The sequence below is a fragment of the Ictidomys tridecemlineatus genome, chromosome 4 (genome assembly GCF_052094955.1).
Source record: "Ictidomys tridecemlineatus isolate mIctTri1 chromosome 4, mIctTri1.hap1, whole genome shotgun sequence".
NCBI lineage: Eukaryota > Metazoa > Chordata > Mammalia > Rodentia > Sciuridae > Ictidomys > Ictidomys tridecemlineatus.
Genome location: NC_135480.1, coordinates 30,437,896 through 30,452,308, shown reverse-complemented (window position 1 = coordinate 30,452,308; position 14,413 = coordinate 30,437,896). Strand labels below are relative to the sequence as shown.

Genomic DNA, 14,413 nt, shown 5'->3' with positions numbered 1-14,413 from the left:
CTAATGTTTTGGGATGGGGAGACAACAGTCAAGGAATCAGCCAGATAAGGTGATTGCAGACAGTGCCCAAGGCTGCGAAGGAGATAAAAGCTGGTGATGTAGAGTGATAGGGTGGCTTGTGGGAGGTCTGGGGACATCTGACCATCTGACGCAAAGGGCTGGACTTGGGAAGAGGGAATGGCTGTCACAGGAGACCTCAGCAAACTGAGAAGGCAGGCTAGTGTGTCAAGGTGGGGGTTGTGCTGTGGTTCCTGGGGAGCACTGAGGGTTGGCTCTTTAGTTTGCAAGCAGTGGGAAACCTCTGAGGGCCTCAATTAGGGGGTGACATTTGGACTTTCAAAAGAACCTTTGGGTTGGCAGAAGAGAGGCAAGGGAGTAGGGGGAGGAGGCCAAGGCAGAGTTGAGGTTGCAGGGTGGGGACAGGAGATGGAAGGGACAGACTGTTAATGTCTATCAGAAGTAGGTGACCAAGATGTGGGAGGTTTTTTTTTTTAAAAAAAAATCAAAACTAATGGGTTTTGAGTCAAGCAGATTACAGTTCTGTTTGCTGGAATGTGGAAGACGGGGTGGTGGGAGGAAGCCAAGGGAACTTGAGGATTTGATTTGACAGACTTGGTTACCTCTCTGGTCCACAGAGCTCCATGGCGTGGCCAAGCTGGAATATGACCATGTGTGGGTGGCAGTGATCAGAGGCTACAGAGGAGGTTGCTACTAACACCTCAGCACTCTCCCCTGCCCTTCCCATGGTGTGGCCACTGAGCAGAGCCAGTGGAGTAGTGTGTGACTGGGAGGTGGCTTCAGTGTCCCTAGTGCTCACCTTGGCATATTTGTAGGTGTTCACAGCACTCTCCACACTGAGGGTCTGTGAGCACAGGATCTCACAGTGCCTCTGCAGGGCGTCCAGCTGGAACAGGCTCGCAGCAGACAGCAGCTGGTAGGGAGGCAAAGCAGACTTGAGTACTTGTGACCAGGCTTGTGGCCTGGGCATCAGAGTGTGCCCTGCTTCCTCCAAGCCTTAGGCCAGCCTTCTTCTTATTCAGTTTCGGGGCAGAGGTGATGGCCTGGATTTGTTTTTGCTCTAGGCCATCTGGGTATTAACAGGGACAATGGGGGAGGCACAGAATAGGTGACAAACAATGTCAGGTCTGAGTCATGCTTCATCTACATGAGCTGCTGAACCAAGCCCCCCCGGCCAGCAGTGGCCAGGTGAGTAAGAGGCCCAGTCCCCATCTGTCCTTTTTTAACCTGTGGGCTCAGTGCTGTACACAATTCCCAGTCTCCAAACTTATTTCAGAACTGTTCTTGGCAGATGAAAGGAAGGATCCAACAAGGAAGCATGAGGTCCTCATAGAAGTCACCTTCCTCCCCTCTTACCCCTCCAAATGCTGTTTTTGAGAGTGGGGCTGAGGCCTACAGGCACCTAGAGCTGGAGAGCACACATGCAGAGAAGATGAGGGACACTGACCCCCTGCTCACCTCCAAGATGTCAGCAGTGGGGATTTCCATGGACTCTGTCCCTCCGTAGTACAGGTACTGCATCATCATCTGCCACGGAAGAGGCCCTTGGTGAGAACCACTCAGACACAGTGTGCAGGTCCATACCCAGCCCCCAGGGTGCTCCCCTGGGCCTTCCCATCTTGTCTTGCTGCAGTCCCCTAACTTTGTCTCTCTGCTCAGAGTGAGATTCTCAAATGCTGTGTTTTCCCTGAAATGCCACCTCCTGCAGCCATCTCCAAGACCTTCTCCTGACACCTTCCTTGGATGATGGGCTCCTGTCCTGGGGTGGGTGGGGCTTCCCTTTTAGCCTCATGACAACCCTGAGAGCCCTGGAGAGAAGAGGGCTTGGCTTGAGTCGGCCACATGTGTCTCCACACTGCTCTTGGCTTTAAATTCTACACATGGAGCCAGGAGGGAGGTGAGTCTCCGAGGGGACAACTGTCTAACTTGCCACCTCAGAAGGCCATATGTGAACATTCAGGCAGGTCAGGTCTGTCCCCTAAAAACAAAGTGTAGAGCCTAGGTCCTCATCTGGGGCTCATGTCTCTGCCTGGGGCTTTCAGGAATTTGATGGGGGTCTGCCATGCCCCAGGAAGGGGAGCTATATTTAGTTTTTAAATCTAAGTTACAAACTCTGCCATCACACTGGAGCCTGGTGAGGTTCCCAGCTGGAAAAAGAAAAACGATTCTCTCGGGTTGGCTGAAGAAACAGCCCCAGCAGGGCTCTGGCAAGCGACTAGGTAAACAGGCTCCAGCCAGCGCACTTGGGCTCTATTAGGACTGGCCTTCAGGCCCGAGAGGCACCAGAGGTTCTGGGAGACAGCCCAGTGGTGGGAAGAGGAGCAGCCTGCGGGGCCAGGTACTGGGAGCCATCAACCTGTCCCCAGGAAAGTGAGCCTCGTGGGCCTTGTGCAGCCCTGGAGGGAGGCTGCATAGCCATATTATAATTGCACTTCCACTGTCTGTCCCTTGGGATGGTGCATGTCTCAGCCCTCCTGTGCTGAGTGGCCGTGCCTGCAGGACAAGGCACAGATGCTAGACGCCTAGGGTTGGAACAGGGTAGGTGGGTCAAATCTTCCAGGATTCTTTGCTAAGGGATGGCCTCAGAGCAGCCCCTTGGCAAGGGGCTGGGGATCTAGGCAGCCATCTTGTGGCCCCCTGCCACAGCCTGGAAGGCCACCTCGTGCTGGCTTTTAGCAGCTGATTTCTATAAGCCCCTGCCAGCAGTGCGTGGACCTCCTTGGGGTCTTCCCGATGCATATGGTCCCCAGAAGCCAGGTCAGAACTGCTCCCTTGGAGCCTTGCGGAAGGAGGCTAATTTTGCATAGCTTGGCAGCCCCCAGCAGATGGGGTCACCTGCCCTAAGGGCTGCCACAGGCAGGACCAGCTGTACAGGGATGGCAGGCTTTCCTTCTGCTGTGAGTGGGCCACCAGGAGACTGTAATGCAGAGACGGGACCTCAGAAGCCATGTCAGAATGGCAGGGTTGGGACCTTTGGAGCTGTTCTTCAAAGGCCTAGGTTTACCTTGCTTGTTAAGTCTCTAGACCTACCATCCAATATGCTAGCCCTGGCTAGATGTGGCTTCCAAGCACTTGAGATGTGACTCATCTAGATTAAGATACACTGTGTAAATACACACTGGATTTTGAAATCTTGGTAAAACATCTCAGTAATTACATATTAAAATTAATTTAAACTTTTTTTTTAGTTGGCAGGTAGGTACTGGGATTGAACCAGGAATGCTTTACCACTGAGCTACATCCCCAGCGCTTTTAATATTTAGTTGGTGAGGCTGACCTTGAACTTGTGATCCTCTGGCCTCAGCCTCCTGAATTGCTCAGATTACAGGCATATACTGGCACATCCAGTTAATTTAGTGTTTTAAAAAATCTGACTAGGATATTTTAATCTGTAATATGTGATTCTCATTATCTTTATATGAGATTTGATCTCGGGTTTCTGTTTCCTCCATTAGAAAACAAAGGTGATGAGCTCTTTCCTTCCTTCTCAGTTCTATGAGAGCTACTGAGGTATCTTGGGGTGGCTCTGTTAGGAAACCCTGATCCTGGCTTGTGGCTGTAGGCTGATCCCTCCAGAGGAGCCTGGAAATCAGGAGTAGATGTTTGGGGGGCCTCTCCTGCAGGACACCCCCTTCTAACTGCAGAGTCTGTATACATAGACCCGCAAGGGATAAGTCCACCATCAGCCTCGGAGGCCTGGGGAGGAGGCAGTACTTTCAAAGCCATATGTGCCACAAATATTGGTCCTGTTCCTATTTAACCTCTCGACCAACCCTGAGAAGTCACCTGGGAGCTGCTAAGCCTGATCTGCTCTGCCCTCCCTTGGCCCAGCAGGTAAGCAAAGTAGCTTTGCTGGGCAGCCAGCTCCACATGTCCCAGCGTTGTCACTCTGTCCCCATTCTCCACCAACCCCTGCCTCTGTTATGACTCCACTGTGTTTTCCACCTTCACCTGAACTTTGGATTCCTGGACCAAACAAGTATGTGAAGCTGCCCCAGTGAGTTTGACAAGGGATGAGAAAGAGGGAAAGGAAGACGCCTCCACACTCAGGCCAGAACCTTGGGTCTCTTCCCTGTTTCCCCCACCCCCATTCTCCCCTGGTCAGTTACTGTGTCCCATCATTCACCCCAGTCCACTCCCTCTGTCTCCTGCTGGGGCTCCAGGTAGAGTCATGCCCCCTGGTCCTTTCTAAACGTAAATGCTGCACAGGTCTGGAGTTCGAATCTTGGCTCTATCACTTTCCAACTGTGTAACCTAAGCCAATACTCAACTTCTCTGTGCTTCTGATTCATCAGCCAAAAGGGGATAACAATATGCCTATGTTCCCTATTGCTGTGCTGTGATGAGAGCCCATCCTCCCAAAAGCCTTTGAAGCTTCCCCAGTCCAGTTGTTGGGTCCAAGTCCTTCAGGCCATGGCTTATTCCTGGTGGTTCCAAATTGATAACCCATGGCCTCTGGGCCTCTGCATTTGCTGTTCCCTCTACCTGGAGCTCCTTCTCACTGGTCCTTGAGATGGCAAGATGTGCCCCCTCATCTCCCCACATTTGGGGAAGATGCCCTTTTCCTGTACCACCAGACCCCATGCATACCCCTCTGTTTCATTTCTTCTTCTTGCTGAGACTGGAGATCCTGTTATCTCTCTCTAGTAAATAGTAAACATGTGACTCAAGGGAGCATGGGAAAGGAAATAAGCCATTCTGTTGGTGGCTCCCTGTACATCCATACCATGATATGCTTTCTGTTATTTCTTTCCTTAGATGAAACCCTCTTGGCCTCCGGAGGAGCTCAGCCAGAGATCCTCCTCCAGACCCTGCCTGGACTGGAGTTTTACCACATAACCTTTATGTCCTCCTGATCCTTTGTGACCAGGAGAGGCTCCTCAGTTTTTCCTGCCTGGCCAGGGTTTGATGCTTGGGGAATGGAGTGCCTCCCATACCAGCCTTTCCCCAGCTGCACTATGTGAGTGACCCACCTGGGCAGCTTCTGAAGGTGTAGGGTCTGGGGCAGGAGGCCGGGGTGGGCCAGGGCCTGTTTCCAGCAAGCCCTCAAGGAGGCTCACTGCTGGGAGCTCACGCTGATACAAGGGCATATGCCTATCTGAAGATGGTCTGGAGCTTCAAGTTCAGGACCCATGCCAGGCTCTGAAGCCCAGCCCCACACTGGGATGGCTCTCTGTATACGGGAGGACTTCAACACTCTCATCTGACCACGAAAATCAGGGCACGAGGGACAGTGGAAGAGCAAGGCCAACTCACAGCTGTACCTAACCCCAGAGGGACAAGGGTAGGCTATGGGGGAAGGCACCTCTACCCAGAAGAGCACAGCACTGAGCTACATACCTGAAAAATGTGGTACTTCATGTCGCTGATCTCGATGGTCTTGCTGCTGTCCCCATCTTGTTCTGATCTATTGGTCATTAGTGTCTTGAACCTGGGGCAAAAAAGATGAACCAAGGAGAGGCGTGAACATGACTTCTCACTCCATCATCGTGGTGGAAGGCACCGTCTGTCGCCTGACTAGCAACTGGAAGACGGAGCACTGTAAAAAATGACTGTGTGTTCCCAAAATAACTTGAGGCAAGTGACATTTTATATCATCCTGGGATGATGGCTGGCCTAATGACTCTGGTGGAACCCTGCCTCTTCATTTCAGAAGCAATAATTCAGCAGGACGGACAGCCCTTCCTCTGAGCTCTCCTGTTACACTCTGGGCCCTGCTCCTACTGTGCCTGCTATGCAGTCTGTCTCAGCCGCCGGGGCCCCCCACACACACACCAGGGTTAGAGGGGACTCTGGTGACGGGAAGGGCTTGCAGGTGCTACTACTTCTGGCTACTCTGCTCTAGCACCTCCAATCTGACTAGCTGCCGCTGTTACCCGTGGCTCGTACCTGTTGGAAGCTGTCACCAGCAGGACTTTGTGTGCATAAAACAGCTTTCCTTCCACCAAGAAGGACACATCTGACATCTCCTTGTTGTTCAGAAAGTGAGGGTCTGTGAAAAGGGTAAGAGGGGAAACTGGCGGAGGTGCCCACCTCCAGGGTTCTAAGTGTGCTGAAGGAAGGGATGGGGCACAAAGGGGAGAAAAGGAAGAGGAGACAGGCCTCACCTAGCCTGGCTGGCAGGGTCTTCCGGATCTCTGGGATACTGGGGATGGGGCTGCTACCATAGCAGTGTGTGAAGATGGTGGCCAGCTGCTGGATGACTGAGTCATTCTGTGGGAGGCAGAGAGGGCCCATGAGCCACCACTGCCCCTCTATTGCTGCAGATACATCAGTTTATTTCAAGGTTTAGGCTAGGATTATAGCAGCCGCTGTCTTGTTCTGCTGGAACTGGCTTGGCCAGAGATGCCTGTCCCTGCAGCGGCCAGGCTACAGGCTGGACAAGCCCCGGTGCTAGGGTGCCCATGGCTTGGTCACACTCACCTTGCTGGTCTTGAGGATGTCAAACATGAGCTGCAAACCCTCGGTCACCAGCTCCTCATTGTATTCCTCCTCCTTGATGGAGCTGAAGTCCCGCAGCAGGCTCTGCACCACGGAGTACCTCGACTGGGAGAAGGAGGTCCGCAGAGACTCGATCCAGATATGCAGCTTCCAGGGGACACCTGCCAGTGGGGGAGGCGTCATTCACCTCGCAAGGCACTTCAGCACAGACCCTGTGACAGGCTCTCACCATGACCCCCTACCTGGCCACCTGCCCCATCCTTGTGAGCTGAGTGACAACTCCCAGTGTGGCGAGAACACTCATTCATGTAGAGGCCTCACTGGTCAGCCAGAGGGCCATCTCAGGTTCTCATCACCTGAGGTGGAGGAATGACTTCAGCCCAACTGCAGGGGATCCAATCTCTAAAAACCCACCACCAAACCTCTTTCCTCATTGCTTATTGGGCCCTAGAATTATTTGCTGGGGAAGATCCACAAGTTCTGGAGGGGTGGCCAGGTAGACGTGGATACCCCAGAAAGTATGCAGGACATCCTATACAGAAACCTGAAACGAACCCTGTCCTATCACAGAGGGGTTCCCAGCAGCCAGCTTGGTATGCCAGTGCACATCTAGGTGTATAATGTTTACCAGTTCCCTGGAGTGTGTCAGCTGGGCCACAGAGTAATTTAAAACTGCTATGTGAAGTTCAAGACAAAAACCAGTCATTCCTGGCAATTAGAGTGGTAGCTTCTCACCCCGCAGCCTGATGGAATTAAAAAGGCCCCGTGGCCTTGCCCAGAGACCCAGGGAGGTGGGTGGGGCCAGCACACTGGGCAAGAGTGATGTCCCCATTTCCCAGCAGAGCCGCCTCGCTGCTTTTCTGGCCCAGCCCTGAGGGTTTGTGCACTATGGCCCTGGGTAATAACATTGCTATCACAGACCAAGTGCTTACGGTGGGTACCAGGCCTCATGCTTTGGGTGATGCCTTCCCATTCTTGAGGATCATCAGCACCAAACCCATGGGAAGAGAGGCATCTGGGACTCAGGTACTGCATGGTGTGCAGCTAACATAGGACCTGGCTCAAGTAGGTCTATCTGACCAGCCTCCCTCGAGGACACAAAGTCCTCAGCCTTGTACACCCAAGCACTGAAAGGTTGGGCAAGCAACCGGACCTGGTGACTCTGTACAAATTCTCAGGGTGCCACAGAAGCTCCCAGTGCTCTGTTTCTGGGCTGTGACCAGGGAGGAGGGCAGGCCTGGGGCCATGACCTCCTGATTTGTCACTGCTAAGGACCATCTGAGGCCCAGGGCATCACTTGTCCTGGTCAGGGAGCAGACATGCCCCAGCCACACCTGTGCTCAGCTGCCCGGAGGCCTTGGTCTACCCTGCAGGTCCCAGCCCTCTGGCCTGCTGGGTGACTGCGTGCCTGGGTGTAGGTGTGCTTGCTGTATGCAAGCCTGCGGGGCCTCACCCAGTGCCCTCAGCTCCATGGTGATGTCCACGTAGCCGTGCTCAGCGCTGTAGTACATGGCCTCCTGCAGGGCCTTTGTGCGTGTTCGGCTCAGCCGCATGGGCCCCTCACTGCCACTGCCCTGGCTCGAGGTGTCGCTTTCCTCCACGCCTTCAGCCAGGATCTCCTCCAGGGACAGCACATCTGCTTTGGCCTGTTGTGGCTGAGTCAGGAGCTTCCTCAGGACATTCCTGTGGGCCAAAGGATAAGATCTGAGGTCCCCTACATGAATGGGCAGTGCCCATCTGAGTGGCTTTCTAGTGCCTTGTGGCCCAGATGGGCTGCTGCAGGGCACCTGAGGGCTCCTTCCCCTCCCACACAGGTACCCATCTCCGGCCATCTGCAAGAGACAAGGGAGGGTGCAAGGAACCCCACCCTTCTGCTATCCTGTATTACTGACGTATCAGAGGCTTTGGGGCTAACCAGTCCCTGACATCTTGGCTACGGGATTCTCATAGACTGAGCCCTGACTTCTCTGTCACCTGTAGGACAGGGCACTAGCATCACCTTCTCCAGGGGCTGATGTTAAGCCACTGTGCGCCTGCAGAGCCTGACGCGTGGCAGCAACTCCTGTACAGCAGCACACATAAAAGTGCCTGAAACAGGGACACACCTAGGCAGTCCGCATTTGTTCTTGAGTCAACGAGGAAGTGAATAAGACAGTACGTAAGCAGTCCAGCCCCCCGTGCCGTCCTATGTGGAACTCATACAAATGTAGGATAGGAGGCTCGACAAGTGCCTTCTCCTGAACTGCCGCGTCCCCCAGGCTTCACCAGTTACAGGTTATGACCAACCACATCTTGCTCAAGGCCACACTGGGAGCCGTGCAGACCAGCCTCCTCCTGTGACATCCTGGGGTGGCTACAGCACAGTGGGACCCAAATGTCACCTAGGAGCCAGGCCTTCTCCACACCTCTCCAAACTCACAGCACAGAGCCTGTGTCCCAGAGAGGCAGAGAAACAAACAGCTGCCCACAGGGTAGAGAGGCCCGGGCAGGATGGCAGACCGGACCAGAAGGGAGGTGAATTTTAGGTGGGCGAGCACAGAGGACAAGAATAGGGGACCAGGCACTGCAAGAACACAAGACTTGTGGTGAGAAGCCACCTGAGAGCTGCAAGCAGGTGACCGGTCCACCAGCCCTTTTCTGGCTCCTTCTTTGCCCTCTAATAACCTCTTTTTTCCTCTGCCTGCCCCACCACCCCAGGATGGTCTTGCTGTAGTTTGACTGTTGACACTCTGTTAAAACCCTGGGAAGATCCACCATCTGTTTCTGGAGCAAAATGTGATTTCCTGCAAAGCCACAGGAGCTTCCACCTGGGTGAGCCATGCACTTTATGAAAGTCCCTAAGGTACCCTGAAACTACCACCAAGCATGAAGGGGAAGTGATCTTGAGCAGGCCCTGTAGCCAGCTTATTGAATGGGACTGTCTACTCAGTTCCAGTCTCTGAGCCACCCACCACCAGTGTCTCCAGGCCTCCACTGTCTCAGGCCCCTGTGGATCTGCATCTTTCTCATTGACACAGGCTCTAGCTTCTGGAAAGGCTGCTCTTCTGCTACCACTTGGGGTGTGTGTGTTCAGGCTGCTGAGAGGTTGTTTTAGTGCCCCCAGGTCAGGTGGGGCAGGCACCCTGGGGGCAGGTACCTGTGGCCGTGGGCAGCCGAGTGGCTGAAGCAGTTCATGTCCTCATGGAGGGAGGAGGCCATGCCATTGGCCTCGAGCATGCTGAGGAGGGGATCGGCGCCTCGGCCCAGCAGCAAGCTGACCAGTTCGTAGTTCCCTAAAAGACAAGGGGTCAATGCCAGGACAATGAGATGGTGGCTGACCAGGAATGCTAAGGCAAAAGGGATGGGGACAGGGGCACTCTAAACTCTGAATACGGGCGTGGGGAGCCATGCTGACTGCATGTGGTGCAGATGGAGTGCTGGTGAGAGGTAGAGAGGAGGAAGGTGTGTCCTGCCCCACCTCCCCTGCTGACCTGTCTGGGGACTACACTCAGCAGAAACACTGATGGATGAGGACAAGGGGAAGCCCCCAGTGGCCCAGAAGGATGGATTTCAAGCATTCCCAAAGGGAGTGTGTGGCCAAACGCCCAGCCAGGTGATTCCACAAGGCAGACGGAGCCTCCTGGCAATGAGAGGCCTGGCTGGGCAGGGCAGTGGGGTACCTACCAGCCGCAGAGGCCAGCTGCAGGGGTGTCTCCGCATAGCTGTCCTCACCACTGTTCACTGCTGAGCCCTCCACATGGGCACCGGCATCCAGCAGCAGCTGCCAGGACACAGGGGGAGGACATCACTCAGTGCACAGGGGGACTGGGGAACAGTTCTCCCCAGGCATGTGATCAAGACACAACTCATCCTGGCCCCTTTAGAACTCCTGGTTACCCTCAGGGCTCAGAAATTTTAGAAGCTTCAACTTCACTCTTGTGAACCTGGGCCATGAACTTATGAGTCACTGCTTTTTTTCAAATGCTTTCCCAAATGCGTCAGTTACCTTTCTGAGAACTCACACAGATGACAGTAGAGAGTGTCACTTGTGACCTACAGTGGGAAACTGAGGCCCTGGGAGGCAGCAGGGTGCCGTGCTGGCCACTGACCATGAGTGACCAGGGCAGGGACATCAACACCCTGAGTTTCAGTCTTCCCTGTCTGCAAGATGGGAGGAGAGGCCTGCCCTGTGGTGCTGCTGAGATTAAATGAAGTGAATCAGCTTAGCCCACGATGGGCTCAAGAGCTAGTACCCCAGGCTGGCAAGTGAGGGAGCCGGGCAGAATGTCACACACTATCCAGGACAACAAATGGCCTCTCCTTGCTCCATCACGGGCAGGCTTAACAGATACCAAGCAGTTCCAGGAGGGCTGGGCCTGGCCCTTGGGCAGGGGCGTTGCCCAGGCTGACTCTCAGATCCACTTGGGGGTGGCGGGGTGGGGGCCACCTGCTGGAGGCTTGTCAGTCAGAAATCAGTCACTCCCACCGCCTGGGTCAGTGCAGAGGCCGTGGAGGGGAAGGCCTGCCCGACGGGGCGAAACTGGGCGCCAGTCCAGGCAAGCCCGGGGCACACCCTACGGGCCCTCTGCCCAGGTGCTCATAGGGCAGTAACTGCAAAGCAGGCCAGGTGAGGTAGCCAGCCAGGCAATGACCATTTGGAGTCCCTAGTATACGTCAGGGCTAGGTTGACAAACACAAATAAGCTCGATACAATCTGTGCCCTCAGAACTTCCAATCTATCAGGGGACAAGAGATAATAGGGGCTTCCATGAGGAAGGGCCAGGAAACCCTGCAGGCCCCAGTGACCTGAGGACCTGGGAGTTGAGTAGTGTGTGCCTGCTGCGCTGCCCACAGCTTCCGCTTCTAGAACCCCCACCCCACCCCACGCCAGCGGGGCATCCTAGGCCAAGGTGGGCAGCATTGTAGCTTGGCTTGACAGCTGAGCTGTGCTAGCTGTCCCCTCTCAGGACCTGGGAACAGACCAAGAGGGGCAGAACTGGAAGGACACCAAGGCATAGAGCCAGATTGTGACACAGAGGTCAGAGGTGAGAAGCCCCAGCACATGCTGGGATGCACGAGAGGAACTGATGCCTGACCCTGTTCTTGGGTCTGATTCTTGTTTCCCACAACTCCACACATATCCTTCTACTTGCTCCTTTCTCGAGGCACAGTGGGTGGGCTGCTGCCCTATTGATCAGGGAGCCAGCCTTAAACAGTGTCTCTGAGGTCTGATTCACAGCAGTTGCTCCCTTAGGGGTGATACTGGGGTGATATCTGGGAAGCAGGGGCATGCTGTGCACGTGGGAGGGGCTCACCTGGACTACAGAGATGTGTCCATGCAGCACGGCAAATGTCAGGGAGGTCCAGTGCCTGCTATCGGGGTGGATGGAGGGGTGCCTGGGAGAGTTGCTTGGAACCTAGAGAAAAACAACACATGATTAAGGTAGATGACCTTAGGGTAGGTGATGTTCCTGGGCAGGTGACACAGGCATCTTAATGAAGGGGATGGTGAACTGGAGTCAATTCAAGTGCTTTGTACATTCAATTGGTAACATCTACCTGGAGCACTGTGTGGATAAGGCTCAAAAAGAAAGGGTAGCAATTAAAGAAATGCAAATTAAAACTACACTGAGATTCCATCTTACTCTAGTTAGAATGGCAGTTATAAAGAATACAAGGAACAATAAATGTTCATGTGGATGTGGTGAGAAAGGTACTCTCATACATTGCTGGTGGGACTGCATATTGGTGCAACTAATTATGCAAAGCAGTATGGAGATTCCTTGGAAAACTTGGAATGGAGCCACCATTTGACCCAGTTATCCCACTCCTCAGTCTATACCCCAAAGACTTAAAAACAGCATACTACAGTGACGCAGTAGTATGCTGGGGATACTTTGTGTGCTGGGGATGGAACCCAGGACTTGTACCTGCTAGGCAAGCACTCCACCAACTGAGCTATATCCCCACATCCATGTTTTTTTTGAAGAGAATTTTTTAATATTTTTCAGTTTTCGGTGGACACATCTTTATTTTATTTTTATATGGTGTTGAGGATCAAACCAGTGCCTGCGCATGCCAGGCGAGTGCGCTACCGCTTGAGCCACATCCCCAGCCCCACATCCATGTTTATAGCAGCTCAACTCACAATAGACAAGCTATGGAAACAACCTAGATGTCCTTCAATGGATGAATGGATAAAAAATGTGATTTTTCAATATATTAATACATATATATATATATATAATGGAATATTACTCAGCCATAAAGAAAAATGAAATTATGGCACTTGTCAGTAAACTAGAGAATATCATGCTAAGTGAAATAAGCCTATCTGAAAAAACCAAAGGCCAAATGTTCTCTCTGATTTATGAATGCTAACCTAAAGGGAGGTTGGTAAGCAGAATAATAGAAATAGATTGGACTAGACAAAGGATAATGAAGGGGGGGAATAGGAAAGACAGTAGAATTAATTGATCATAACTTTCCTGGCCTTGTATTTGTATACACAAACGGTAAGTCCACAACATGTACAACCACGAGAATGGGAACCTAATAGAATAAGTTATACTTTATATATTTATATTCTTTCAAAATACATTCTACTATCAGGTATAACTAAAAATAAAATAAAAATTTAAAAAGGGTAGATGTCCAATTAATGATGTAAATATTGTTGGGCAAAAGACCACATTACGTCTCAGAGACACAGGGAGAAGTATTTGAGTATGATGGGGAGGGCTTGGGATTAGGCTGGTAAGCAGGGAAAGGTTCTGTAGAAAAAGAATCCTGGCGGTTCTCTTTCCGTCAGCTCACCCTCTCAGCCCAAATTTTAAGGAAACTGTTCTTTGTATTGATCTCTGTATTTTTTATTTCTATTCTCTTGAGACATCAACCCAGTTGTCTGAAAAATCACCCACAGCCTGGCTGGTGGAGACCCTGGGGTGCTCTTGCCAAGTGAGGGCCTGGCACCGTCCTGCCGCTTGCTCACCTGGACGTCCAGATTTGCCCCAGCATCAATGAGCATCTGTACCATGGCCTCGTCCCCCGCAGCACACGCATACATCAGCGGCGTCATACCCTGCGCGAACCAAAGACAGGTGCTCAGCGTTCTGGAACAGGACACTCGAGACCCCATATCCCGTAGGCCTTTGCCTCAGAAATGCCAGATGTGGTGGGTCTCCTGCCTGATCCAACTGCTCATCCCGAGGTCCCCTGCACCTTGTGCCTCCTGGGCCCCTTGGACACAGGGCACCTGCAGGCTGAGCAGTTGCAATCCCACAAGCTCCGCAGATACCAGAGGGGGGCAAGCAAGGGCCCACAGCCAGACTTGGGCACAACAGCTGCCTCTGCCGAGGGAACTGTACAAGTTACGAGTCCTCTCTGGGCCTCGGTTTCGTCCTCTTTAGCACAGGAATGACAGCTGTGTCTACTTCACAGGGCTGCAGAAAAGAGGGTGAGTTTATACATAGACGGGGCTGAGCACAGGGAGTAGGCTGGCATCGCCACTGTTATGGAGGAGGACTGCAGGGGACCCACGCTCCCTGCCAGGGAAGGGGTCACTATGGGTGGGCTGGTTTGGTCACTGGGCTGTTCCCGCGAGGCAGGCTCTACTATAAGCTCCGCTTCACGGATGAGAAGCTGAAAAGGGGAATTAACTGCGGAACTGGGACAGGAACCCAGGTCCATGTGAGCTCTGAAGCCGGCACTTTGCAGCGTCACAAGAGAGAGACTGAGATTCCCATTTTGTGTGGCAGAGCAGTCCACGTGGGGGCTCCCTCCTGGTTTGGCAGGCAGTTCCCAGCGCTGCCTCCATGGGCAGGTGACAGTGAGGGCAGAGGGAGAGGGCGGAGCTATCTCTCAGTGTGTAGATGAGTCTCTTTACCTCACAATCCTTGCCTAGTGCCCAGAGATACAGAAATGGCCTGGTCACCCACACATCATTCTACTAACGCCAAGTTTAAGGAACAATAGG

At 53.1% G+C, this 14,413-nt stretch overlaps 1 protein-coding gene across 2 annotated transcripts in view; it reads right to left on the bottom strand.

Moving 5' to 3' along the window:
* Abtb2 (ankyrin repeat and BTB domain containing 2) overlaps positions 1-14,413 on the bottom strand; it is a 161,182-nt gene that overhangs the window by 1,946 nt on the left and 144,823 nt on the right. For both annotated transcript variants that reach the window (XM_005327420.5, XM_078046252.1), the window contains exons 6-16: positions 13,430-13,519; positions 11,754-11,855; positions 10,123-10,219; positions 9,596-9,731; positions 7,913-8,142; positions 6,442-6,620; positions 6,126-6,231; positions 5,908-6,010; positions 5,359-5,449; positions 1,477-1,545; positions 818-931 (exon numbers count right to left, since the gene is read on the bottom strand). In XM_005327420.5, the coding sequence (XP_005327477.2) occupies positions 818-931; positions 1,477-1,545; positions 5,359-5,449; positions 5,908-6,010; positions 6,126-6,231; positions 6,442-6,620; positions 7,913-8,142; positions 9,596-9,731; positions 10,123-10,219; positions 11,754-11,855; positions 13,430-13,519 (1,317 nt within the window). The remainder of the gene's footprint in view (positions 1-817; positions 932-1,476; positions 1,546-5,358; positions 5,450-5,907; positions 6,011-6,125; positions 6,232-6,441; positions 6,621-7,912; positions 8,143-9,595; positions 9,732-10,122; positions 10,220-11,753; positions 11,856-13,429; positions 13,520-14,413) is intronic.